The 27,618-nt window shown below is 35.7% G+C and overlaps 1 protein-coding gene across 3 annotated transcripts in view; it reads right to left on the bottom strand.

Moving 5' to 3' along the window:
* Arhgap21 (Rho GTPase activating protein 21) overlaps positions 1-27,618 on the bottom strand; it is a 133,022-nt gene that overhangs the window by 16,764 nt on the left and 88,640 nt on the right. For all 3 annotated transcript variants that reach the window (XM_071599828.1, XM_071599830.1, XM_071599829.1), the window contains exons 8-12: positions 20,445-22,341; positions 12,085-12,243; positions 11,874-11,976; positions 2,759-2,795; positions 447-572 (exon numbers count right to left, since the gene is read on the bottom strand). In XM_071599828.1, the coding sequence (XP_071455929.1) occupies positions 447-572; positions 2,759-2,795; positions 11,874-11,976; positions 12,085-12,243; positions 20,445-22,341 (2,322 nt within the window). The remainder of the gene's footprint in view (positions 1-446; positions 573-2,758; positions 2,796-11,873; positions 11,977-12,084; positions 12,244-20,444; positions 22,342-27,618) is intronic.

Genomic DNA, 27,618 nt, shown 5'->3' with positions numbered 1-27,618 from the left:
CAAGCTGACCAAATACTATAGGAAATTCTTTATTATATTTGGAGTCTACCTGATAAAGCATATATTGGTATTCATTTATATAACCTAATATTTGTAAAATAAGAAAATTATAAAGGCAATTTAAAACAACAAAAATTATGAATAGGAGAAATGCCACTTCGTAAAGGCCTACTCTGTCATTATGTATGGCTAGTAAACTAATAAGAGAGTTCCTTCTTATTTTTACCTTAGCAGAATATAAGAGAATATATTCTACCTATTGTGAATACAAAGACTAAAATATAAAAAAAAATCAATAATTAGAATTTTCTTAAATAATCTTTCCTTTATGTAGAAGGAGATATTTTTCCCTTTAATCTGGACATCTTTTCATTTTACACATAATGCTGTGTGTTTTGTTGGGGCCTGCATTCCTGACATTTACAGGAGCTGAGTGAATGCACTACCTTGCCCTTATCGGTGACAAGTGGTCGGAAATGGAGCCACCCTTCTTTTGCAGCATCACTGAAAACCTCTGAAGAAGAATCTTTTCTGGATCCAGAGTCTTCTGATGACTTTTGACTATCTGTGATCTACAGAAAAGGCCAAGAAAACATAGTCAAATGTCAGCTTTTTCCTTTATAAATATTTGTATGTTTGAAGTTGCTTTGCCAAAAGTCTTATGTTCCAAGTGAAGAGCTATTTTTGGAAGATCCTAACTTCCTAATTGCATAAGAAATATTTCTAGTCTTATTTAAAAAAATATTATTAAAGTCATCTGAAGGAATTTAAAAATATAAACTGATTTTTCCTGCTTTCATGAATTCATATTTTAGCAGGAAAAAATGATCAGTTTGAGATTTTGCCTACTGAAAAATGAAAATAGCAAGATGCAATAATCAAGGACTGAGTAGCAACTATAAGATGGTGGTGCTGTGGCAAGGCCTCTCTGAAGAAGTAACATTTAGATGATATCCGGAGGAAAAAAGAGCCTGCCATAAAAGGCCAGAGGGATAAAAATTTCAGGGAGAATGTATGTTCATCATTATTATTTTAAATATCCACTGTTCAATGTGAGTTACTAGATGTTTTAGTTTAGGGTCCTTAGGCTATGGTAGGATAAGTAAAGGGAAGCTATTAAAAAGTGATGAAGCAGGAAGTAACACTATGTGTTCACATTTAGTTAAATTCAAAGATTTAACTGAATGCTACACAAGAATGGATTCTAAAAGGGCAAGATGAAAAGATGAATTACGTGAGTTACTGAAGGAATCAAAGTGACAGATGAGTGGCTTAGATAAGTGAAAAGAGGGAGGTATGCAAAGATTGAGGGTATGTTTTAGAGAATAAATAGGATTGATGTGGGGGGAGAGTGAACTAAAAGAAACAAGACTAATTCCTAGAATGTGGCTTGAGCAACGGTGAACAGAAGTGAATTTATTTAGATGGGGAAAACTAAGTCTGAGGTAATCAAGATATATTGCTCATGTAAAGCTTGAACTATTCATTAAAAATCTCAATGAAAATGTCATACAGGCAGTATCTTACATGAGCTGCAGTTTGGGGAGAAGGTCAAAGCAACACAAATACTGGGATACCTCTGTGTAAGATCATCAAAGAAATTGGGGTAGATAAAGAATGGGTAAGAACAAGCTCGAAGCATTCCAACATTGTACATGCTAGGTATGAACAGAACAGCCAGTGAAGTAGAGTTAGAGATAAAAGGAAAGCAGAAACAATGCTAAGAGATAAAAGGAAAGCAGAAACAATGCTAAGATGGAATCCAACACACGGAAGTATTTCAAGAAGGGGGTGGAAAATTGTGTTGGATAATATTGAAAGGTCAAGTAAATTAAAAACCAAGTAATCAGGGGCTAGGGTTTTAGCTCAGTGGTAGAGCACTTGCCTAGCATGGGTGAGGCACTGGGTTCAATCCTTAGCACATTAAAATAAATAAAGGATTGTGTTCATTCTACAACTTAAAAAAAATTGAAAAAAAAAAAAAAGTAATCATTAGTTTTGGAACTTGAATTGTCTCTAGTGACCTCGGCGTGGACGGTGCACTGAGAAGTAGAGAACAGACAATCTTTTCAAGGAGATTAATATAAAAAGTAGAGGTGAAAGAAGGAGTGCTATCTAGAAGAGAGAGTGGTTTCCAGAAGGTTTCTGTTTTAATGTAGGGAATAGTACAACATAACTATTATACAATGGTGAATGAGCTACTGGAAAGTGATTCTGCAGAAGAAAAGGGGGCATGAGTGAATAATGACCCAATCCAAGGGTACTGGTTTTCCACAGGATAATGTGTGTTAAGTATAAAAGATGTTTGAGATAAGGAAGGCAGAAAGTGTGGGCATAAATGCAGGTGACAGATACTTTTGGAGATGGTAAAAAAGGAAATTCCTGTCTAATCATTTCTATTTTTCTTAAGGAAGCATGAGCGAAGGTTAGAGAACAACAGACAGAGGTGGGCTGAAGGAAAAGGGTGGAGGGAAGTCACGAAATAATTCTAAGGAGAGAAAAATAAACATACAACAAAATACAGAAGGATTGCTGGTAAGTTAGATTTGGGGCCATAAATTAAAAAAATCAGCAGTGTGTGAATGTGTGTAGAAATTAGAAACATTAATATTTTCCAAAATGTAGTCAACAGTTACAGTATAAAAGTTATATGATATTTAAATATTAAATATCCAGTGGATAAAATATTTCTTTATGAAAAATAAACTACTAAGGTAATATTTATTTGCTTGATGTTTTAAAAATATTGAATACTAACCTTGATGCCCTTCAGGCTAGATACATGCTTAAAGGATCTGTTGGAAAAGAAGTGTATTTGCAATTAGTATAAAAACACCTTAATGTAAGAATTTGAAGACTACAAATAACCTTTTAATTAAGGAGCTGATATTTTATCATTATCATGTTAAAAGTTCACTATTCAATGTAAATGAAAAAAACCCATAATTTTATAAATACTTAAATTTTCTTTTTTTTTTTAATTTTAATTTTTTATTGTTGGTTGTTCAAAACATTACAAATTTCTTGACATATCATATTCCACACTTTGATTCAAGTGGGTTATGAACTCCCACCTTCACCCCATACACAGATTGCAGAATCACCTCAGTTACACATCCATTGATTTATATATTGCCATACTAGTGTCTGTTGTGCTCCGCTGCCTTTCCCATCCTCCACCCTCCCCCCTCCCCACCTCTCCCCTCCGCTCCTCTCTCTCTACCCCCTCCACTGTATAACCCTGAGGGTCTCCTTCCATTTCCATGCAATTTCCCTTCTCTCTCCCTTTCCCTCCCACCTCTCATCCCTGTTAAATGTTAATCTTCTTCTCCTGCTCTTCGTCCCTACTCTGATCTTAGTTACTCTCCTTATATCAAAGAAGATATTTGGCATTTTTTTTTTTAGGGATTGGCTAGCTTCACTTAGCATAATCTGCTCTAATGCCATCCATTTCCCTGTAAATTCTATGATTTTGTCATTTTTTAATGCAGAGTAATACTCCATTGTGTATAAATGCCACATTTTTTTTATCCATTCGTCTATTGAAGGGCATCTAGGTTGGTTCCACAGTCTTGCTATTGTGAATTGTGCTGCTATGAACATTGATGTAGCAGTGTCCCTGTAGCATGCTCTTTTTAGGTCTTTAGGGAATAGACCAAGAAGGGGAATAGCTGGGTCAAATGGTGGCTCCATTCCCAGCTTTCCAAGAAATCTCCATACTGCTTTCCAAATTGGCTGCACCAATCTGCAGTCCCACCACCAATGTACAAGTGTACCCTTTTCCCCACATCCTCGCCAGCACTGGTTGTTTGACTTCATAATGGCTGCCAATCTTACTGGAGTGAGATGGTATCTTAGGGTGGTTTTGATTTGCATTTCTCTGACAGCTAGAGATGGTGAGCATTTTTTCATGTACTTGTTGATTGACTGTATGTCCTCCTCTGAGAAGTGTCTGTTCAGGTCCTTGGCCCATTTGTTGATTGGGTTGTTTGTTCTCTTATTGTCTAATTTTTTGAGTTCTTTGTATACTCTGGATATTAGGGCTCTATCTGAAGTGTGAGGAGTAAAGATTTGTTCCCAGGATGTAGGCTCCCTATTTACCTCTCTTATTGTTTCTTTTGCTGAGAAAAAACTTTTTAGTTTGAGTAAGTCCCATTTGTTGATTCTAGTTATTAACTTTTGTGCTATGGGTGTCCTATTGAGGAATTTGGAGCCCGACCCCACCGAATGTAGATCGTAGCCAACTTTTTCTTCTATCAGACGGCGTGTCTCTGATTTGATATCAAGCTCCTTGATCCATTTTGAATTCACTTTTGTGCATGGCGAGAGAAAGGGATTCAGTTTCATTTTGTTGCATATGGATTTCCAGTTTTCCCAGCACCATTTGTTGAAGATGCTATCCTTCCTCCATTGCATGCTTTTAGCCCCTTTATCAAATATAAGATAGTTGTAGTTTTGTGGATTGGTTTCTGTGTCCTCTATTCTGTACCATTGGTCCACCCGCCTGTTTTGGTACCAGTACCATGCTGTTTTTGTTACTATTGCTCTGTAGTATAGTTTGAAGTCTGGTATCGCTATACCGCCTGATTCACACTTCCTGCTTAGCATTGTTTTTGCTATTCTGGGTCTTTTATTTTTCCATATGAATTTCATGATTGCTTTCTCTATTTCTACAAGAAATGCCATTGGGATTTTGATTGGCATTGCATTAAACCTAGAGAGAACTTTTGGTAATATCGCCATTTTGATGATGTTAGTTCTGCCTATCCATGAACAGGGTATATTTTTCCATCTTCTAAGATCTTCTTCTATTTCTCTCTTTAGGGTTCTGTAGTTTTCATTGTATAAGTCTTTCACCTCTTTTGTTAGGTTGATTCCCAAGTATTTTATTTTTTTTGAAGATATTGTGAATGGAGTGGTTGTCCTCATTTCCATTTCAGAGGATTTGTCGCTGATATACAGGAATGCCTTTGATTTATGCGTGTTGATTTTATATCCTGCCACTTTGCTGAATTCATTTATTAGCTCTAATAGTTTCTTTGTAGAGCCTTTTGGGTCTGCTAGGTATAGAATCATGTCACCTGCAAATAGTGATAATTTAAGTTCTTCTTTTCCTATTTTTATGCCTTTAATTTCTTTCGTCTGTCTAATTGCTCTGGCCAGTGTTTCGAGAACTATGTTGAACAGAAGTGGAGAGAGAGGGCATCCCTGTCTTGTTCCAGATTTTAGAGGGAATGCCTTCAGTTTTTCTCCATTCAGAATGATGCTAGCCTGAGGCTTAGCATAGATTGCTTTTACAATATTGAGGTATGTTCCTGTTATCCCTAGTTTTTCTACACCAAAGGGATGCTGTACTTTGTCGAATGCTTTTTCCGCATCTATCGAGATGATCATATGGTTCTTATTTTTAAGTCTATTGATGTGGTGAATAACATTTATTGATTTCCGTATATTGAACCAGCCTTGCATCCCAGGGATGAATCCTACTTGATCATGGTGCACAATTTTTTTGATATGTTTTTGTATCCGATTCGCCAGAATTTTATTGAGGATTTTTGCATCTAGGTTCATTAGAGATATTGGTCTGTAGTTTTCTTTCTTTGAAGTGTCTTTGTCTGGTTTAGGAATCAGGGTGATGTTGGCCTCATAGAATGAATTTGGAAGTTCTCCCTCTTTTTCTATTTCCTGAAGTAGCTTGAAAAGTATTGGTATTAGTTCTTCTTTAAAGGTTTTGTAAAACTCTGCTGTATACCCATCCGGTCCTGGGCTTTTCTTAGTTGGTAGTATTTTTATGGTTTCTTCTATTTCCTCAATTGATATTGGTCTGTTTAGGTTGTCTATATCCTCCTGACTCAATCTGGGCAGATCATATGACTTAAGAAATTTATCTATGCCTTCACTATCTTCTAATTTATTGGAGTATAAGGATTCAAAATAGTTTTTGATTATCTTCTGTATTTCTGAAGTGTCTGTTGTGATATTGCCTTTTTCATCCCGTATGCTAGTAATTTGAGTTCTCTCTCTTCTCTTCACTAGCATGGCTAAGGGTCTGTCAATTTTGTTTATTTTTTCAAAGAACCAACTTTTAGTTTTGTCAATTTTTTCAATTGTTTCTTTTGTTTCGATTTCTTTAATTTCAGCTCTGATTTTAATTATTTCTTGCCTTCTACTTCTTTTGCTGTTGTTTTGCTCTTCTTTTTCAAGGATTTTGAGATGAAGTATAACATCATTCATTTGTTGGTTTTTTCTTTTTTTAAGGAATGAACTCCAAGCAATGAATTTTTCTCTTAGAACTGCTTTCAATGTGTCCCATAGATTCTGATATGTTGTGTCTGTGTTTTCATTTATCTCTAAGAATTTTTTAATTTCCTCCTTGATGTCTTCTATAACCCATTGATCATTCAGTAACCTATTGTTCATTCTCCAAGTGATGTATGCTTTTTCCTTCCTTCTTTTATTGTTGATTTTCAGTTTCATTCCATTATGATCAGATAAGATGCATGGTATTATCTCTACTCCTTTATATTGTCTAAGAGTTGCCCTGTGACATAATATATGATCTATTTTTGAGAAGGATCCATGTGCTGCTGAGAAAAAAGTGTAACTGCTTGATGTTGGGTGGTATATTCTATATATGTCAATTAAGTCTAGGTTATTAATTGTGTTATTGAGTTCTATAGTTTCCTTATTCAACTTTTGTTTGGAAGATTTGTCCAGTGGCGAGAGAGGTGTGTTGAAGTCTCCCATGATTATTGTATGGTGGTCTATTAGACTCTTGAACTTGAGAAGAGTTGTTTGACGAACATAGCTGCACCATTGTTTGGGGCATAAATATTTATGATTGTTATGTCTTGTTGGTGTATGGTTCCCTTAAGCAGTATGTAGTGTCCCTCTTTATCCCTTTTGATTAACTTTGGCTTGAAATCTATTTTATTTGATATGAGTATGGACACTCCTGCTTGTTTCCGAAGTCCATATGAGTGATATGATTTTTCCCAACCTTTCACCTTCAGCCTATGTATGTCTCTTCCTATCAAATGTGTCTCCTGTAGGCAGCATATTGTTGGTTCTTGTTTTGTGATCCATTCTACTAGCCTGTGTCTCTTAATTGGTGAGTTTAAGCCATTAACATTTAGGGTTATTATTGAGATATGGGTTGTTCTTCCAGCCATATTTGTTTATTTCTGTTACTAAACATGGTTTGTTTTCCTCTTTGATTATTTTTCCCCCCTTTACTGTCTTACCTCCCACTGTTGGTTTACATTGTTATTTTCCATTTCCTCTTCCTGTAATGTTTTGCCGAGGATGTTTTGAAGAGATGGTTTTCTAGCTGCGAATTCTTTAAACTTTTGTTTATCGTGGAAGGTTTTAATTTCATCTTCCATCCTGAAGCTTAATTTCGCTGGATACACAATTCTTGGTTGGAACCCATTTTCTTTCAGTGTTTGAAATATGTTATTCCAGGATCTTCTTGCTTTCAGAGTCTGTGTTGAAAGATCAGCTGTTATCCTGATTGGCTTACCCCTAAATGTAATCTGCTTCCTTTCTCTTGTAGCTTTTAAAATTCTCTCCTTATTCTGTATGTTGGGCATCTTCATTATAATGTGTCTAGGTGTGGATCTCTTATGATTTTGCACATTCGGCATCCTGTAGGCTTCTAGGATTTGGGATTCTGTCTCATTCTTCAAGTCTGGGAAGTTTTCTCGTATTATTTCATTGAATAGACTGCTCATTCCTTTGGTTTGGAGCTCTGTACCTTCCTGTATCCCAATGACTCTTAAGTTTGGTCTCTTAATGTTATCCCATATTTCTTGGATGTTCTGCTCATGGTTTCTTAACAGTCTTGCTGAGCTGTCTATGTTATTTTCCAGTTGAAATACTTTGTCTTCATTGTCTGATGTTCTATCTTCTAAGTGTTCTACTCTGCTGGTAGTATTCTCCATTGAGTTTTTAAGTTGGTTTATTGCTTCCTGCATTTCTAGGATTTCTGTTTGTTTGTTTTTTATAACCTCTATCTCCCTGTATAGTTGATCCTTTGCTTCCTGGATTTGTTTGTATAATTCATTGTCGAAGTGATCTTTCATTGTCTGATTTTGCTGTCTAATGTCTTCCTTGATACTCCAGATCATCTGAAGCATGTATATCCTGAATTCTTTATCTGACATTCCATCTGCTGCAGCTGTTACCTCTTCTAAAGTTGTGTTGACCTGCATTGCTGGTGGTCCTTTCTTTCCTTGTCTTTTCATACTGCTTGTGTATCTTTCCTGCAGGCGCGGGCGGCGGCTCTGCTCTCTCCTTATTCCAATTGGGGTGTCGTGGCTACCACGCCGGCAGGTCACTGGGCCTGTTCTGGGCGCTGGCAGCGGCTCTGTTCTGCCCCTACTCCAATTGGGGTGACGAGTGTACCACGCCGGCAGGCCACCGGGCCTGATCCGCCGGTCGGTTGCAGGTTTGCCTACCCTGCAGGCGCAGGCGGCGGCTCTACTCTGCCCCTACTCCAAATGGGGTGACGTGTCTGTCGTACCGGCAGGCCACTGGGCCTGTCCCGCTGGTCAGTCGCAGATCTGCCCACCTTTCGGGCACGGGTGGCGGCTCTGCTCTGCCCCTACTCCAATTGGGGTGTCGTGACTACCCCGCCTGCAGGTCGCTGGGCCTGTTCCTGGCACGGGCGGCGACTCTGCCCCTACTCCAATTAGGGTGGTGTGTGTACCACGCCGGCAGGCTCCAGGGCCTGATCCGCCGGTCTGTCGCAGGTCTGCCTACCTTGGAGGCGCGGGCGGCGGATCTGCCCTGCCCCTCCTACCACGCCTGCGGACCCCTGGGCCTGATCTGCAGGTTGGTCACAGGTCTGCTCACCCTGCAGGCACGGGTGGCGGTTCTGCTCCGCCCCCACTCCAATTGGGGTCACGTGGCCACCACACTGGCAGGGCCTGATCCAGGCGTGGGAGAAGGATCTGCTCTGCCCTTACTCCAGTTGGGGTGACGTGTGTACCACAGTGGCAGGCCACTGGGCCTGACCCGCCAGTCTGTCACAGGTCTGTTTACCTTGCAAACGCGGGCAGCGGCTCTGCTCTGCCCCCCCTACCACGCCCATGTACCACTGGGTCGCGGGTCTGCCCACCTTGAGGGTGCGGGTGGCGGCTCCGCTCCGCCCCCTCTCCAATTGGGGTCACGTGGTCACCACGCTGGCGAGCCGCTGGGCCTGCTCCGGGTGCTGGCGGCAGCCCGGCTCCTCCCCTCTGGCTCGACAACAAATTGAGGAGACTCGGGTGTCTGTGCCTCACCCCCCCTACCAGGAGACCAACTGTTTCTGTCGCCGCTGGTATTGATGAAGTTCTCTCCTCCGTCGCTTTCTGATGACATCAGATCTCTGCCATGTTGGTATCCTATGCGAATGGCAGCATTTCGTTCCCCTTGCCGGGCAACCAAAGCCACGGGTGAGTCCTGACCGGCCCTCAGCAGGACCCGGACCGAGAAGCAGTTTCCGTGGGCTCCTAGCCCTGGGCCAGGGCAGTTCCAAAACTTCGTTTGTTATGTGGTGCTGAGAATCGAACCCAGGCTGCATGCATGCCAGGCGAGCGCGCTACCGCTTGAGCCACATCCGCAGCCTCTTAAATTTTCAATGATAGAAACTTTCTTAGTTTATTTGGCAAATTAAAACTGTTTCTATGTAAAGTGTGGGATTTTCTTATCTAAGATCAAAGGAAAAAAAAACACTCAGGATAAACACTTGTCTTTCTTTTATTAGTTGATAGTGGCTATGAAGCTAGAATAAGGATTTCCACAATACTAATTATGCTCTGTAAGTAGCTGGTGCCGGCAGTCATCTAAAGAGCGTGGTGCATCTCCAAACATGGAGCTGGTGGGTATCCTGACCTGTAAATGCAGCACCCAGAGCACTGCCAGGTGGTTCCAGCCCAGCACTACCCTCATGCCACAATGTAAGTGCTTTCAAGAAGGTGAATGACAAATATTGTCTCCAGAAAGGCTTAAGGCGACAGGTCAACATTAAAGTATTCAAAATAACTTTTCAAAATTCATTTACAGAACTCAGAATTTTAAGATATTACTAAAAATGTCACTATCCTCTCCTCACAGAAACCATAACAATCAACAAGGTAATTAGAAACAGATATACAATCTTGAATAGTATGGGGCGATACTACCTATAAATTGAAGTATACAAAGAAGGGTGGCTAAATGCAGTTAAGTACAAAATGGACACAGAGAGGACATCATTTGTTATATATCTCAAAACTGCAGTTTATTGTTTGAGAGATCAAAACCAACCTCCCCTTGTTTGGAACAAGGGCTAGAGTCAGTGACAGAAACTTCAAGACATGAGAAAAGAACGAGGAAACAAAATCCTGTCATCTCTGTAGGAAGCAGTGAACAGCTAGTATAGGACAAAGGAGACTGAAATGTGGCAGGTACTGACATCTTTCAGTGAGGGGAAACTAAAGGCTAAAATAGCTCCCAAATCCAACCTGGGATCATTAGAAAAATTCCTGCTGGGCTAGAACACTGTGTTCTAGCCATACCTCACCACAGTGGCTGGCCCAACATTATAATGAAATAAAAATCTAATGAATACTTCAGAGTATGTTATACAAAGATAATTTTAGAATCTGGTATATATGACCAGATGGATAAATTAATTGAATAGAGACCCAAAATAAAATACAAATAATTTAGTGTGTAATAAAGATGGTGTATCAGTGGGAAAAGGATGAATAGTCACAACAGATGCTTTGGGGACAACTGGAAAATCAAAGTTGTCAATATATAAAAAAGAAACACATAAGTAAACACTGCAAAATTTCATAATTCTGGAGTTAAGATTGACATATTCCACATGATTCAAAACCCCAAAACCATAAGCATATTCCCTAAATTTAACCACAGTAAACATTTTACATGTTTTTCATGGTTTTAAAAAAAAAAGCCAAATAAAAATTCTGAATTGGGAACAGACTTGTAATGCTTATTACTGGAAAAGTGATAGTTTTGTTTAAATTAAGGTTATGCAGAAATCAGTAAGAAAAACCAGCAGAAAATGGGCAAATAATATGAAAAAGCAGTTCATAAAAAAATGTTAAATATATGAAATGATGTTCAATTGATGTTTCAAATTAAAATATAATACCATAAGATTATTTTTAAAATAAAAAAATAATACACTGCATTGGTGAGTAATGGAGACTTCTGTACATAGTTGGTGGGAATGTGACTTGATATAATCTTTATGAACAGCAACTGACAATAGATATTAAAATAAAAATATATACATATCCCTTGATGTACAATCCTAGTAAGACTTATTACTCAAACATGCTAAATTGACTTTATACAATCAAGTCAAGGAAGTATTGTTGAAGCATAAGATTTGAGCAATCTAAATTTCTACTAATAAGATCTAGATTATGGATTAAATATTTTCAATGGAAACATAAGCAATTATGAAAAAGAGTGGCAAGAATATTGAACTACAGGATCTCTTGATCCATATGCTCACCAACTCTCCTTTATTTATCAAAATAATTAGAACACAAACACATGTAAGTGTATATAAGTAATTTTATACATGGAATAGCTCTAGAATTATACACAAGAAAATACTATCAGTTATGCCTGAGTGGTAGTGAGAGGTTGCAGGTATGTGTATATATACATACCATGTTTGTGTATTACTGACTTAAAAATTAAAAATCCAATTGGATATATTACCAAGTAACAACTTTGATTTCATTTTTGCCTTTCTAATGACATGAAATTAGAAAAATCTAAGGTGTTAAATTCCATATATATATGCCAAACTTATATTGAACACCTATCCATATACAAATATTTAAAATAGTACACCCAAGACTTACAATTTTGCATCTTCTCTATAATCATCCAGACCCTCATCATATGATTTTGATCTTTCTGTTTTTGAGTTGGGCTGGGCATCCAGGCTAGGTGGTCCAACAGATTCTGTAATTAGAACCCAATATTCATACATTTACAAGTAGTTTCCAGATTCTTTTAATGGTGAAAAGATCCTTTTGTCATATGATTTGTATAATCACTCTCTAAATGTACCTTGGTCGTGGGACAGCTGACGTCGAATTAAAGGAGCAGAAGTTGTGAGACTGGGAGGAACAGTTGCTATTGAGGGGACTTGACAGGTAGAGGCAGATATAACAGCAGAAGCAGGGATATGGGCAATATCATGATCAATGCTAGGGCTAGTTGGTTCATCTATAAGAAATGGGAAGATAAACATTAGAATATTAAAAACTCAAATGTATTAATAATAGCCAATAATCATTACTACAAAATAAAGATTTCTTTTTAATATATTTTTAGTTGTTGATGGACCTTATTTTATTCATTTATTTATATGCAGAACTGAGAATCAAACCCAGTGCCTCATACATGTTGGGCAAGTGCTCTACCACTTAGCTACAACCGCAGCCCCCAGATAAAGATTTTAATACTTAACCAACAAACCACACACAAATTATATATCTGATCTGCTAAAAATATTTACACAGCTTTTACTCTAGTAATTTCAAGTAATTCTCAGAATACAGCACAACAAATATTTTAAGTGAGTTGCTTTATCTACCAACCGATAACCAAGGTACCAAAGTTTATAGGTATTCAGAATTTAAACTTACCAAAGTAGAGCAATTATCATACAGCACCCTAAAAAAAGACTTTTCAAATTTTAAATGCATTACAATTATTAATTCAGAAAGCTAAGAAAGGTAATTTGGATAAGATTTACCTTTCAGTGTTCAGTTCCTTACTTCTTCCCTCCCTACCACACAAACGCATCTTCAATTTTTGTTGAAAGATAATAAAGCTCAGTCTGTAGCTGTGGCTATTTTAATTGGTACCTTTGAGTAAATCACAAAAGGCACCCTCTTTCTCAGGTAGATGTTAGTTTTGGTCTTCCCCATTTGCCTTCTTGAGCAGATACCGTTGTACCCTTGTAGAAAAATGAGTATTTTCTAGGTACTATGAATTTTAAGTTTCCCCAAACCTGTCTCTATCATATACAAATTCACATGCATGCAGAACAGCCATCATATAGCCAACTTACTATTAGCACCATTACAAATACTTTGTATTATTCCTTCCTGTAATACTTGTGAAATCATAAGAAGTACTATTTCACAAAGACCAAGACAGATTAAATAACTTGTGTAAAGTTTCAAAGCTTTAGGATGGAATTTGAACCCAGTTTGATACCTGAGGTCCTGCTCTGTTTGTCTTTCCTTTGGTAAACTTTTCAAAAGCTTAATCAAAATTTATAAAAACACTAGAAGTATAAATTCTAATATTTGATGTCAAGAGAATGTAATTTAATAGAATAATGGAACTATAATCTTTAAAATTAAATGTCTTATGATACCCTTTATATTACAATAATAAAATGGTTTTAATTTTTTAAATTCTAATTTGTTATATATGACAGCAGAATGCTCTCAATTCACATTACACATATAGAGCACAATTTTTCATATCTGGTTGTACACAAAGTAGTCACGCTATTTAGATCTTCATACATGTACTTAGGGTAATGATGTCATCTCATTCCACCGTCTTTCCTACCCCCATGCCCCCCTCATACTCCATTCCCTTTTATTCTACCTAGAGTTCCTCTCATCCTCCCATGCTCCCCCCTCCCCCAACCCCATTATGAATCAGCATCTTTATATCAGAGAAAACATTCGGCATGTTTTTTTTGGGATTGGCTAACTTCAATTAGCATTATATTCTCCAACTCCATCCATTTACCTGAAAATGCCATGATTTTATTCTCTTTTAATGCTGAATAGTATTCCATTGTGTATATATACCACATTTTGATTATCCATTCATCTATTGAAGGGCATCTAGGTTGGTTCCACAGTTTAGCTATCGTGAATTGTGCTGCTATAAACACTGATGTGGCTGTGTCTCTGTAGAATTTTTACTTAAAAGATCAAGCTATTGTAATTCTGACCAAATTCTAAGACTCCTGTATCATCCTAATGATTAGCAGTATTCCAACAAGGAGAGCTCATGACTATAAAAGTATAACATTTAAATTTTATGCTAAATCAGTAAATTCTGAACATCTGAAACTTGTTTTCTGGTTTTGCAATTTTTATTAAAAGCACCTTTATATCTTAGCAAAAGAAAACATTATGAAAATCTTCGGGTCACTTTTACTAAGTATATGACAGTCTATCCAATAATTCTGTCTCTAAAAATAAGGAGATAAGTGAAGTTTTTAAACTAATTTAGTGAAGATAAAAATTTATTACTAAAAATTATAGTATTTAAAACTATCATTAAAATTTAAATTATCAAAAATTTAAAAGTTTCTTCATATTATAGATACAGTAAGAAGGTTTTATAAAGATTCATAAATACTGCAATGAATAGAAAATACCATATTGTCTAGAAACTATCTGGCTTATGCAGTGTAACTGTATAACAGTTTAAAGAGATTTTTGTAGCAAAAACATTCAACTCACAAAATAGTTCACATGAGAGCAACTGAAAAAAATTGATAAGAAGAGAAAGATATAAAAACCTATTTTTAGGGGCTAGGATTGTGGCTCAGTGGTAGAGCGCTCTTGCCTTGCACGTGTGAGACACTTGAGTTCAATCCTCAGCACCACATAAAATAAATAAACAAAATAAATGACTGTGTCCATTTACAACTAAAAAAATTTTTAAGCCTATTTTTTAAAAATTGACAATATATTCCTATAAGATAACATTTTTCAAAGCCAAGAAACTATCTCTGGGCATATGTGGTCATCATATCTATTAAAGGGTGCCTATGAGATGCTGTGAAATAAATCTTTTAGGAGAATAATGACATGCCTTGTGAAGTAATTTTAAAAATGTATATTATTTAAAATAAAACAGGGAATGAAATTACATTGTACATGGATTAGACATTAAATAAAATTTCAAAGGCAAGTTTTTTTTTCAAAAAATGAGTCTGGATTTGCTGGTGGTATTCATTCAACCTCTTTTGACTTACTATGTTTTGGAGGCTATTGTTTAAAACTGACAAATGGTTGTACACATTTATAAAGTATAACTGATGCTTTAATACACATATACATTGTGTAATGATCAAATTGGAGTGATTATCCATCATATGCACTTATCATTTGTGGTAAGTACATTCAAAAACCTCTCTTCTAGCTATTTTGAAACATTATAGTCACTCTACTGTGCAACAGAACATCAGAAGTTATTCTCTTTGAAACTGATCACATTATGTTATGTGTTAGGTATGTCACAACAAATTCCACTACTATGTGTAGCTGTTATATACAAATAAAATTTAATTTTTTAAAAAAGTGATTCCTTCTATTTAAAAAAAAAACTCTGCATCCACTGAAAAATTTTCCCCCTTCCTTCTTCCCTTCCCTCATCACTCCCTGGTCTCTGGTAACCATTATTTTACTCTCCACTTCTATAAGGTCAACTTTTTCATATTGAAATCCTGTTTATTTGTCATGAAATGTATGGACATGCATGACATTTTATTTAGCAAAGCAAACCAGACACAGAGAGACAATTACTGTATAAAAACAAATTTTTGAAACACACTGAATTTAAATAATTTTGGTCTTAAGTATGTTTCCAAAAAGGGGTAGAAAGATACTCATCTTTTCTGGAGAGTAAGACTAAATAGAAGCAGGGGAGAAAAGACTACCATTGGAGTTTACCCATTTCATTACTATTTGTATTTTTTACAATATATGCCTTTTATTAGAGTGTTAGAAAAAAAGAAAATCTAGGTATACTTCTAAAATATACACATTATCTCATATTTATGAATTATAATAATAAATACAATTCTTTATTGCCTTGGAAAATATAAAAGCTTTTCCATTGTATTAAAAATGCTATTTTTGTTGTGATTAATCCAAATTTAAAACCCTAACAATAACATACATTTTAATTATTTAATTATCATGTGTAGATTATGTAAAAACAATAATTCAGGTTTATCTAATTTCCCAAGGTAGGAAAACAGATAGTTGTTCAAAGGAAAAATAAGACCACCGGGTTGTCATGTTTTCAATTCTAGATTTTTAAATAATCAAACTTATAGTTCACAAATATGTCATTTACTACATTAAGACATTTAAACTAAAACATGTAAAACACATAACTAGAATAAAGATGACTGATTATTTTCAGAATATTTGTATTGACAGAATATTTTAGGGCTATAAGCTTGCTATTATCAATCTTTCCCATTAAATTGAATTATATAATTAAAGAACTGGGGTTAAAAAATGAAGACTTAATTCACTTTTTTCACTAAAAACCCCATAGCTCTTCATAACAAACAGAAGATTGAGGACATTGATGCTATTATGTATTTTTTTAAAAAATTCAGTGTCATTGTTTCTTAACCTGTAAAAAAGTATAAAACAATGTTCAAAAATTTTCTTTTGAAAAAGTGTTTTTCACAAATAACATGTATCACATAAATCAATTTGTATTTTTTTCCAAATGGAGATGTAAAGTTATTATTTTGCATTTATTATTTATGTGTGACTAAGAAATACTTATTATGGCTTTTTACCAATTAAATGTTCTAGAAGGATAGCTAAGATTTCACAAATGAAGTTAAAAACAGAAACATACAAAAATTAAGCAAACATTGTGAAATTTTATGCATGACTGTCAAGAGTTATCAAGCACCAAATATAATACAAAAATTAATTCAAAATGGATTAAAGACTTAAATGTAAGACATGAGACTATTAGAAGAAAGAAGAAAGCCCTCCAATGACATTAATTTGGGCAAGAAGTTTTTGGACAAAGAGCCTAAAAGCAGAGGCAACTAAAGCAAAAATAGACAAGCTTAAAAGTTTCTGCATAGCAAAGGAAACTATCAAAATAAAAAAGACAATCTACAGAATGAAAGATAGTACTTGCAAACTATACATCTGACATGGTATTAATACCCATAATATACATGGAATGCAATAGCAGAAAACAAATAACCTGTTTGAAAAACAGGCTTGCATAGACATATTTCTTAAAAGAAGACATACAAATTGCCAGGAGGTTTTATGAAAAAGTAACATTACCAATCATCAGGGAAATGCAAATCAAAATCACAATGAAATACCACCTTACTCCAGTTAGAACAGCTATTATCAACAAGAAAAAGCACAAGTCGTGGTGAAGATGGAGGAAAGGTACCTTTTCACACTGTTGTTGGGAATGTAATTAGTATAGCTGTTATGCAAAACAGTATGGAGACTCAAAATATTTTTTTAAAAAAATAGAACTACCATATGATCCTGCTTTCCCACTACTATATATATATCCAAAGGTAAGGAAATCAGTATGTCAAACAAACATCTGCACTCCTGTGTTTACTGTAGCACTATTCACAGTTGCCAAAATATGGAATCAATCTAAGTGTCCATCATTGAACCAATAAATTTAAAAAATGTGGTATATGCACACAACAGAATACTATTTCCCCTAAAAAAAAAAATGAAATTCTGCATGTGTAACAACAAAGCTTCGGAAGACATTGTGTTAAATGAAACAATCCAGGAACCCAAAGACAAATACCAGCTGAACTCGCTCACAGGTGGAATCTAAAAAGTTGATCTCACAGAAGTAGACAGTAGAATAATGGTTACCAGAGGCAAGAGAAAGTAGAGGGTACAGGAGGATAAGGAGAGGATGACCAATAGATACAAAGTTATAGTTAGAAAAGAGAACTAAGGGTAACTATGCTTAATAATAATAATAAATTATATATTTCAAAATATCTAGCTGTTTTTGAATGCATTTATCACAAAATATGATAAATGGATGAGGTGGAAATGCTTATTTGACCATCACACAATGTATACATGTACCAAAACATCACACTGTACCCCCAAATAAGTGTAATTAGAGTCAATTAGAAACGAAAGCAACAAACAAAAAGCATGGAATGCAGTTTGTTTCTAGCTCCCTTTGACAAATATGCATATGTCCTCCTAATACCCAGTGTCTAGTGCTGCAGGTTGGAACACAAGGGAAACAAAATCCTTCTAACATGAGCTGAGGTAGGAGGACTGTTTCTCACAGATAAAGAATCACTCTAGAAAGAAGTACATAATCAATGTAGTTTAAATTTTATAATTATAGTTGAGAATAATTTTATATAATTCAGTAGAATTATCAAAGTTGCATAGATTGTGGCAGAATAATCAGTTTCTTGATATAATTTTGTTTTCTATTTCACCTCTGCTAAAAAAGGGTAATCCTACTTCCTCCCCAAATGACGTCACAAAAATTTAAGGTATATTAACATTATAATATTATTTGTTAAGTCAATAATAAACTATAGATTGTAAGAGGCATAAATCTATACAAATTGGAAGAAATGATGATTAAAAATTATATATGCATTCCAAAAATAGTAACAGCTTGTATGTGTATCTCTGTGTGTGTGTGTGCATATCTTTTTTTTTTTTTTTTTTTTACTAAAAAAATGGAAACTTAATACTGGTTCAAAACTCCTGCCATAAAGGACATTCACTGCAAATGTCCTGAAAAGTCAATCTACACCTCCCATATTTGTTTAAAATCTTTGAGATTTTTCCTTGTCCTTAAAGGAAAAGGAGAATAAAAGCCACTTATAGATTTGTTTTAAATGTGATAAATATTCTTTCTTTTTGCCTTCCAAAGTATATGTTCAGTTTAAGTCAAATGACGTGAACAACAAGTATATAAAGCCAAATTATCTTTTTTATTTTTAAGACAGCATCTCTTTTACCCAGGCTGGCCTCCAACTTCTAGTGGGCTCAACTGATTCCCCTGCCTCAAGCTCCTGAGCACAATTTTTACTACTCCAATGTCATCTGATTTTAACATTCTTATTATGCAGAAAGAAAATATGATATATTAAAGAAAATATGATAAGATCTCACAAGCCTATGAAATATAGTCACAGGTGATAGGACTCTATATTTTAAAAGATCATAAAACAATCATTAGCCCTCAGCTGCTTTCTATAAAATATCTATTCTAAATGATATATTAAGTTCCATCTATAACAAGCTTCAAGGTTCTACTATTCACTGAGCTTGGCCTTAAAGATACATATGAACATCCGATTTTGGTTAAGATTCCCCACAATGTTTACAACTTGAATATATCATATTTATAAAAATTCTAAATTTTATGGAACCTTTTCTTTTAAAGGTGATTTAGATAATATAACCTGTTATTCTAATAGCGCAAAAGACTGAAGTTTCTCTAGAAAAGAAAAACCCAGAACTATTGCTCAAAGAGCAGCACATTATACTGTAAAATTATTGTAAACCTATGAATTAACAGGGTGAGTAGAAGTGTGCCCTTGTGGCAGAGCAAGGGCCTAATGTCATAAAACTCTGAAAGGTGCTCTTCACAATGCCCTCTGTAGCAATGGTACCCTCAGAGTTGTGCTCTGTGGAATGACGATAGAGCCCCCATCTCTACTATTTAATTGTATGCGTTTAGGAAAGTTATTTAATCTCTCTATAGCTTAAAAGTTCTCATTTATCAATGAAGATAACAGTAGCAATGTTTTCAGATTATGTCTTAGAGCTGTACAGTAATTAAGAGATCTTTTTTGGGTTTTGCTATATATCTAGCCATCATTTCAAAAAAATATATATCACTAAGTGAATGCCTTTTCTATGCCAAGTAGTGTTCTAAGGGATTGGGGACATCAAAGTGATCCAGAGATTAAAATTTAAATATAAAATTTCAGCTTTCATGTACTTTTTATTTTGGTAATACAAAGAAACATGTAATAAAAAGTACAAAACAGCCTCTGTGGATATGTGTAGGGCACCTATTTTGGATAGGTTGGACAGGAAAGACTGTTTGAATAAGGTAATATCTAAGCAAAAGTCTAAAACAAAGGGAGGGAGACAGCCTTGTGATTATCTGTGGAATGTGTTCCAGGGCTGGGAACTGGCAGCATCAGAGACCTGTAGCAGGGCACACTTGGCATTTTCCACAATAGCAAGGAAGCTTGTGTGACAGCAGATGGGATGCACGGAAGAAGATCAAAACAAGAGATGGAATACTAAGCACTAAGCTATTCCAACTGTTTTCTGACTCAGGTGAATCAACATCTGGGTACAACTGATTTATTGAGTCTCCTGGTTCCTGATGGTGGGAATTTGTTTCACCAAAATTGAAGTAAAAAATTTGTACTAAATACAAGTTTTTTTTAAAAAAAGAAAAACTGAAACCAGAAATAATTTTAAGGATAAAAGATGATGGTTCTGGTTGAAGCACAACCTATAAAATTCAGAACACATGTTTTAAAATCACAGTGCAAGATTTCTATACCTGTGGAACTACAAATTTCTGATAAGACTTACATAGTTGATGTATTAGCCAATGACTCTAAATGAGCTCACCTATAAATGGGATGGAAGCCAAGGAATCTCCAGGTGGGCTGGTATTTGAGGCTTTCCTTTCCTCTATTCTTTTTATATGGACCTCTCGGCGTGCATCATTTGGCAACCAACAGGTGGTATCTGACCCGGTATCCTGGTCATTTACTGCTAAGATGTAAGACTGATGCCTTAAAGGCTGTGGTGTTTGGCGACCAGATGGAGGTTTTTCTCTTAGGATGACAGTTTCTTTATTATCTAAAGCACTTGATTGCTGAAGTTCAGCCTCTTGTAAATTTGGATCTTGATTCCTTTGAATAAGAGAGAGTTCTAAACCTGAAGTGCCCACAGTCTCGCTCTTCTGAAGGCCAGGCTTAACAGAAGCTCCAGATAAAGAGAGGGCTTTCCCAGTCTCCACTTGGTGATCAGGGGTGCTTTCAGCTCTGAACCACGTCTGCTGATTCAATACACTGTTTTGATGCAAGTGATTTACCGGTCTTTGGTCTTTGATAGACACCAATGAGTTCTGGCTGAATGATGGTTTTGTGATATGTGTAGAAGGTGCTTTCAGAGAATTACTCCGGACTTTTACAAGAGGTGATCTGTCTTGTGAAATACCTCGTGGCAGTGATGTTCCACCAGTAGTTTGAAAATTCCTGTTGGACTGCGGTGTTTTTAGATCTGGTGGAATTTTTTTAAACTGTGACACAGATCCCACTCCTCTACCACTCATTCGCCTATTATCAGAATTAACAACACTTGGAGCCACAGTCAAATTTGAACCTCGAAAAGATTTATGAATTTCTTGTTGCCTGGGCCTTTCATAAATACCTCGTCTATCATCCTGTTCAGTAAACCCACTCCACTTATAAGTCTGTTTTCGCTCCCCATTTGAATCAGGTATTTGACTTTCAGAATTAACATTTTCTAAGGTTTCACCCTGTCCCTCAATGTAATCCCATGAACGAGTTCTATGATTACTGAAACTAACGGGAGGAGATGTCAGTGCGCCTTGAGATGCACTTCTTGGACAATACTTCATTAGCACAGAATCTTCCAGTCTTTCCTGGGAGACACTGCGTTGCCGAATCTGAGCAGACTGGGGCACTCGATCATGAGAGGTGCTTCGGCGTCGTACCTGCAAAGAAGTGCGGGTTGGTACCACCTGGTTATAATCTGTTGTGCTCTGAGATGCTGCTCTTAAACTATCCAATCTTTCTTGAATTGTCCGACAACCTATGTGCAATCGTCTGTTATCAATATACTCCTTGTAAGTTTTATAGTTTTTCCAGTCTATGTGCTGATGGGAATTTGGGGAATAGTGATTAACAGATACAGAAGGAGAATCTACAGCTTGAGATCTACTGCTTGAGATTCCTTCAGATTGTCCACTGTAATTTCCAGATTTAAGTAAAATTCCAGAAGGTTCTAATGACCTAGAACCTGCAGTCTGATGAATAAGATGGGCAGCAGGAATTGATGATGGTGGTGATGTGGTTCTTGACACTATTTTTAAAGGGTTCTGTTCACTTACACCATACCTTACTTCTTCAGTTCTGTGTGAAGGACCTGTATGGTTGTTTCTACTGGATAACAAGTCTACAACCTTCTCAGAAGGCACAATGACAGTCCTTACACTTTCATTGCAAACACACACTGCTGTGTTTGATTTTGCAACATCTGTTGGTGATGGAGGCACTTGTATTTCCATTCTATAAGCCCTGCCAGGTTGTGTCAGGACTGGTGTACTGGTTTGCTGTTTGCTCAGTGACGAATCTGGAGGAGATATTTCAACTGGCTGTGCCATGGCTGAAGGGGCAGATGGCAACCAGGGATAGCAAACTGGTGGAGGTTCGGGTATATTACGGGCATTGCCGCTATAGGCTTCATTGCCTTTCAGGTAGGCATCTTGAGAATATGCCTGTATGGAAATGAGAGAAAAATATCACTTCAAATTCACAAAACAAGTCCCATGTTTGTAGATCACTATTTTACTTTAATATTTTTCCTTGATCCTGAATGATACTCACTATAGCTTGCATGCAAACACAACATGAGATATTCCACAAATCTAGAAAAAAGATTTTCTTGCAGAAATCAAATAGATTGTAGAAAGTGCAACATATAGGGATTACAATCACTTATTTTCTCAAAAGATGTAAGACAACATCAAATTTTCCCTAAGCAATTAGATATATAGCCATGTTGCTTCTAGAATTCTACTCATTCAAAGCTTTATGATTTTTCAGCAGTCAGCAGGTTAAATGGTCGCCTACTAAATCCCAGCAAAAGATTTTTCTCTTTTGCCAGAGGGTGAAAATATTAAAAATCTTAACCAGAAACATTTCTTTTAAGCACAACTATCAATAATGAAATATAACTATTGAAGTGTCTTTTCAATTAGCCATTCCAGAATCCATAATAATCCATTTGATAAATTAAGCCTTTTCAACAGCCATGCTAAATATTTTAATATTTAAAATAACAGAATATGCATGTTAAAGAAATTAAGCATGTGTAGTAAAGGCAAAAAATGGGGGAAAAGGAAATTCATCTTTCTGTATATAATTTACATTTTTTATTTTAAGTTCAACATGCAAAGTTATATAAATTTATTTGGTCTCTTATTTATTACAAAAAGACCTTTATTACTAACAGGCAGGCATGCAGCTCAAATTATTATTTATCAACTATTTATGGATTGCAATATTTAAAAAAATTTAAGACCAAGTGAAATTAACTACAGAGACTACAAAACAGCTCATCAATGCAACACAGTACTATGTTTAGCATCTGGGAGTTAGGTGTGGTAACATATCTTCCCCTAATCAAAACAAGCTTAACTCAAGACTATCATCATTTTCTGTCTTTGCATTAGACAGCTTGCAAATCTCAAATGCAGCCAATAACATAGCATAGCATAGCATAGCATAGCATAGCATAGCATAACATAACATCAAAGTACTAGAGAAAAGAAGAGGATGAGAAACTTAAAAAAAATACTGATGCAAGCAAATATTATGCTTTTAAACCACTTATGTATAGGATACAAAAGCAAATCAAACAAACATTAAAAAGAAGGAAAGAAAACACCATTAAAGCTTTCTGAAAATTAGTAAGATTAACACTATAAAGAGATTTCTCTAAGCAAACTTACAGTTTTAATAGATTGGTTTATTACAAATCTCTAAAAAACATGACTTTAAAAGCAAGGAAATGGCTACTCATTTCTTACCAGAGCTGTGACATCCTTTGTAAATTGTAGCTAGCAGAAAATAGGAAAACATAGCAGAAGCTGCTTACTGATATAAAGACAGAATCATGTTGTCATATTGATGCTGGAAACAGCAAGCTAAAAATACATCTATACTGATTTCTCTGGAAGGTACCAAGAGAGGTAAAGGGCAGTGAAGCATAAAGAATAACTTCAGTATCCTTCTGAGCATCTTTTTCTCAAGCTTTTATCTGGGTCTTATTTGATTGGTCTACCACTCTTGAAGCAAAATACATTTGGTGACGTGCATCCTTAACAGATTTTTTTCTTCAATATGCACTGCTATCTGATGATGTGCTACAAAGGCTTCCCTTCCACACGAGCAACATTGATGCCTCTCATTTCCCCTGAGCTTCTTCCATCTCTGCTATCCAGATGACGAAAGGAATGCTCTATTATGCATTTAAAATAGTACAACCTCCTCCTTCCCCAGTAAATCAGAGCATAACCACAAGCTGTCAGCTGACTGCAGTTGCCTTTACACTATAATTTGGGTGAAAAAAGACTGTTTTGTTAAATAAATTTCACTCAGAAATTAAGACCTTTCAACACTGTACCTTTTGTGCTGTTTTATTAGTTTATTAAATGACTTCAAAATATACATACAAATATTACTTCCAGAGTAAAACTTACAATGAGTACTACAGAACAAAGACTGGAATGCAGTGAGAAATTAAATCTAGGTATATAAGAAGAAAATATGCACACAATAACATTTTTACAGCATAAACACAATCAGAACATGCATCTTGGGTATGTGCATGGACATAACAAGCTTATCTTATTCAAGTTGACTGAGTATACACCATTGCTTTTCTGTGACAGAAAAACTGCCTGAATGAGAGCATCCTGTAGTCTGGTGCAGTATTTCCTGCAGCAGGTTTGTGTAATCTCATTATGTACCACTTGAAAAGAAGGGTAGATCCCTATAGCCAGTGATGTAGGAGAAGTTGGCAAGCTTCTGGACTTCTCAAAATCTCTATATTAGTATACATTGTGAAACTTGAAGGAAAAGTAGGAACTTATTTACTATAGAACCTATCTATTTCCAAAGGTTTTAAAATGATTAGAATATCCTGCTTGGGAAATGCTGTTCTAGAACTAATAACTTAAAGATACCTCTTTTATTCCAAATTTGGGGAGGAATATTATTTTAGTAATTTTAAATATTACTAAAATATTAAACTATTGAATACTTTTAAAATACATATACTTCAGCTATGTATAAGAATCCTGTATAGCAATTCTAAATGATAAATAGCCTACCTGTAGCCACAAGTCCCAACTTCTAAGTAAAGATATAACAAGGGATCCTTAAATTCATACACATGGACCATACATTAACAACAAATTAATTAAACAGAACATCTCACATATACTGAACTATTACCTAATATAAGCAAATACAGTTGAGATAATAAAATATGAATTCATTTAAGAACATTGCTAAATTTCCTCACATATTCTCAGTTGATGAGCACCAAAAACCTTGTTTATACTATTTATTTTCTTATTTAAAGACTCTTCATTTTCATATTTTGGGAAAATACTACTCCAAATTACTATCCATGGAGAAATAACAGTGCCCATCAGGTCACTGTGGATTATTATGTGTTACACTGGCATATGGTGACTGGCAGGTCATAGACATTCCTGAGAAAATTCTGGAACATGTATGGCTATTCTGAGAGGTATGGTATATGATACAAATTATTTCCCAAATCATATTAGAGAAGTAAATCAGGCCTATACAATAAGCATCTTAATGAATCCTTTTCGCCTTTAAGTGTTCCCCTAGAAAACCACTGGCCTGCTGTAGGCTCTTTCTAGGAAGAAAGCATCATAGGGGCTTAGACAAATACTGGGTGGGTCATCTGGAATAGAACACAGCATGCGGCTCTTTGAGGTGAATATTAAATGCAAATAGTTTCATATTCTGGGAACAGATTTGAAAACTCTGTAACTTGCTAACAGCTGTCAGGTGTTCTCTGTGTCCTTGCTTACAAAGTAGCAAATCTTTCATTGAGTCATCATGGTCTGACGGTCAATGTTTTAACTACCCATTGAGAATCTTTGACTTGTCATTAAGTACCAATTAAATGGCACAAAATATCATTTAAACAAAATAATTATATTCTTTTTTAAAAGTATTTCTTTAGTTGTGGATGGTCACAATATCTTTATTTTTTTAGTGTGGTGCTGAGGATCAAACCCAGTGCTTCATATGCTAGGCAACCACTCTACCACTGAGCTACAACCCCAGCCCCAAAGTAATTTTATTTTTATATAATGATGTCAAAACCATACTGTGTTAATAAGTTGTCTGAAATGGTATGATGAAACCAGTGTCATTAAGAATTGAATATTCAGGGCTGGGGATATAGCTCAGTTGGTACAATGCTTGCCTTGTATGCATAAGGCTCTGGGTTTAATCCCCAGCACAAAAAAAAAAAAAAAAAAGAATTGTATATTCAACTATTAACAAATTTTGGTTTTTACTTTTTTAAACCCAAATGTACAATATGTACATGTGTTTAAAAGATTAACACTTAAGTTTTTCCCCAATATGGTTAAAAAAAAAAAAAAAAGCCAGTTCTTGTCATTTAACCCCCTTTTCATACCACTTACCACTCCATACCCTGTCATGAATTTCCTTTAGCCTTGCACTTAAGTTCTATATTTTGGAGTTTACAGCTTACATTTTAAAACTGAAATCATCCCTAATGAAAATAAAATAGCAGAGACTTTGTTGTGCTTATTGCATCCAAAAATCTCTGAAATAAAAGCAAAAAGGTGAGGGAAAAATAAGAAAGATGACCCACAGAATTCTTCATTTGGAATCAGAATTGTAAAGAGCATATTAAATAAACTTTTATATTAATAGTCCGAGTCTTAAGTATACGTACCCTGCCAAACAGAAACTAAATAATCCTAAAATAATCTTTCAGTTCAATTTTAAGAGTCACATCAAAATCACTATTATCATATCTATATGGTAAACAAATAAATAACAACAAAAACCTCAGCAAAATGCCCTACAGAACAAAGAGGCTGATGAGATTTTTAAAATTCTTGGCTATAGTTCATCTTTAAAAATTTATTAATTTAATGTCATTATTATGAAAAATAAATGAGAATAACCATCTGCCTGTTGATATACTAAAATGCAAGCTGGTCATGCTACAGTGAAGTACAGGAGAAAGGAATGGTACAGGTAGGAAGGGACAAATAGAGCCTTGGATGCAGTCCAGAGATGTTGAGTTACAGTAACGGCCCTGACACTAACTAGCAGTGTGACTTAAGGTAAGCCCCCAACCCAGAAACAAATCTGTACTTCATGGCAGCACAACACTGTTTGTTGTTCGGAACAGGATTCAGTCTCACGCTCACCTGAGTTCAAATCCTAGGACCAATGCTTTCTTCCTTATTCTATTAGACAAGGTATTTAACAGTGTTATTAACAAAGAACAGCACAGAGCAGGCTAAAAATGCTCTGGTCAAACAACAAACCTACCCAAGAATCTCCAGAGTTAACAGAACTGATTAATTTAAACTCTGAGCCCAATAAACCCAATGCTTAACAAAATATCTTGTGTCACACATCAAGAAAAATGCCCAAATCTCATTCTCCTATCACTATCTCATTTAAGGAAGGATTTGCTAATGGTTTCTTGTGATGCAATGGATAGCGCATTGGATTTCTGACCAAACCTGTACTGGCCATTCAAGAAAGGATTGCTGCAGTCAGTGCTGTGGTCTGTTTGTGTGGCCCCACATTTCATATTTTGAAAGGTTATCACCTGAGTGATAAGTGTTAGGAGATGAGGCCTTTGGGAGGTGATCAGGTCATGAGGATGGAGCCCTTATACATGAGATTAGTACTCTTATGAAAGAGGCCCCACACAGCTGCCTTGGCCTTACTTA

This window comes from Marmota flaviventris, chromosome 12 (assembly GCF_047511675.1).
Source record: "Marmota flaviventris isolate mMarFla1 chromosome 12, mMarFla1.hap1, whole genome shotgun sequence".
Taxonomy (NCBI): domain Eukaryota; kingdom Metazoa; phylum Chordata; class Mammalia; order Rodentia; family Sciuridae; genus Marmota; species Marmota flaviventris.
This window is presented reverse-complemented; position numbering and strand designations above follow the sequence as displayed.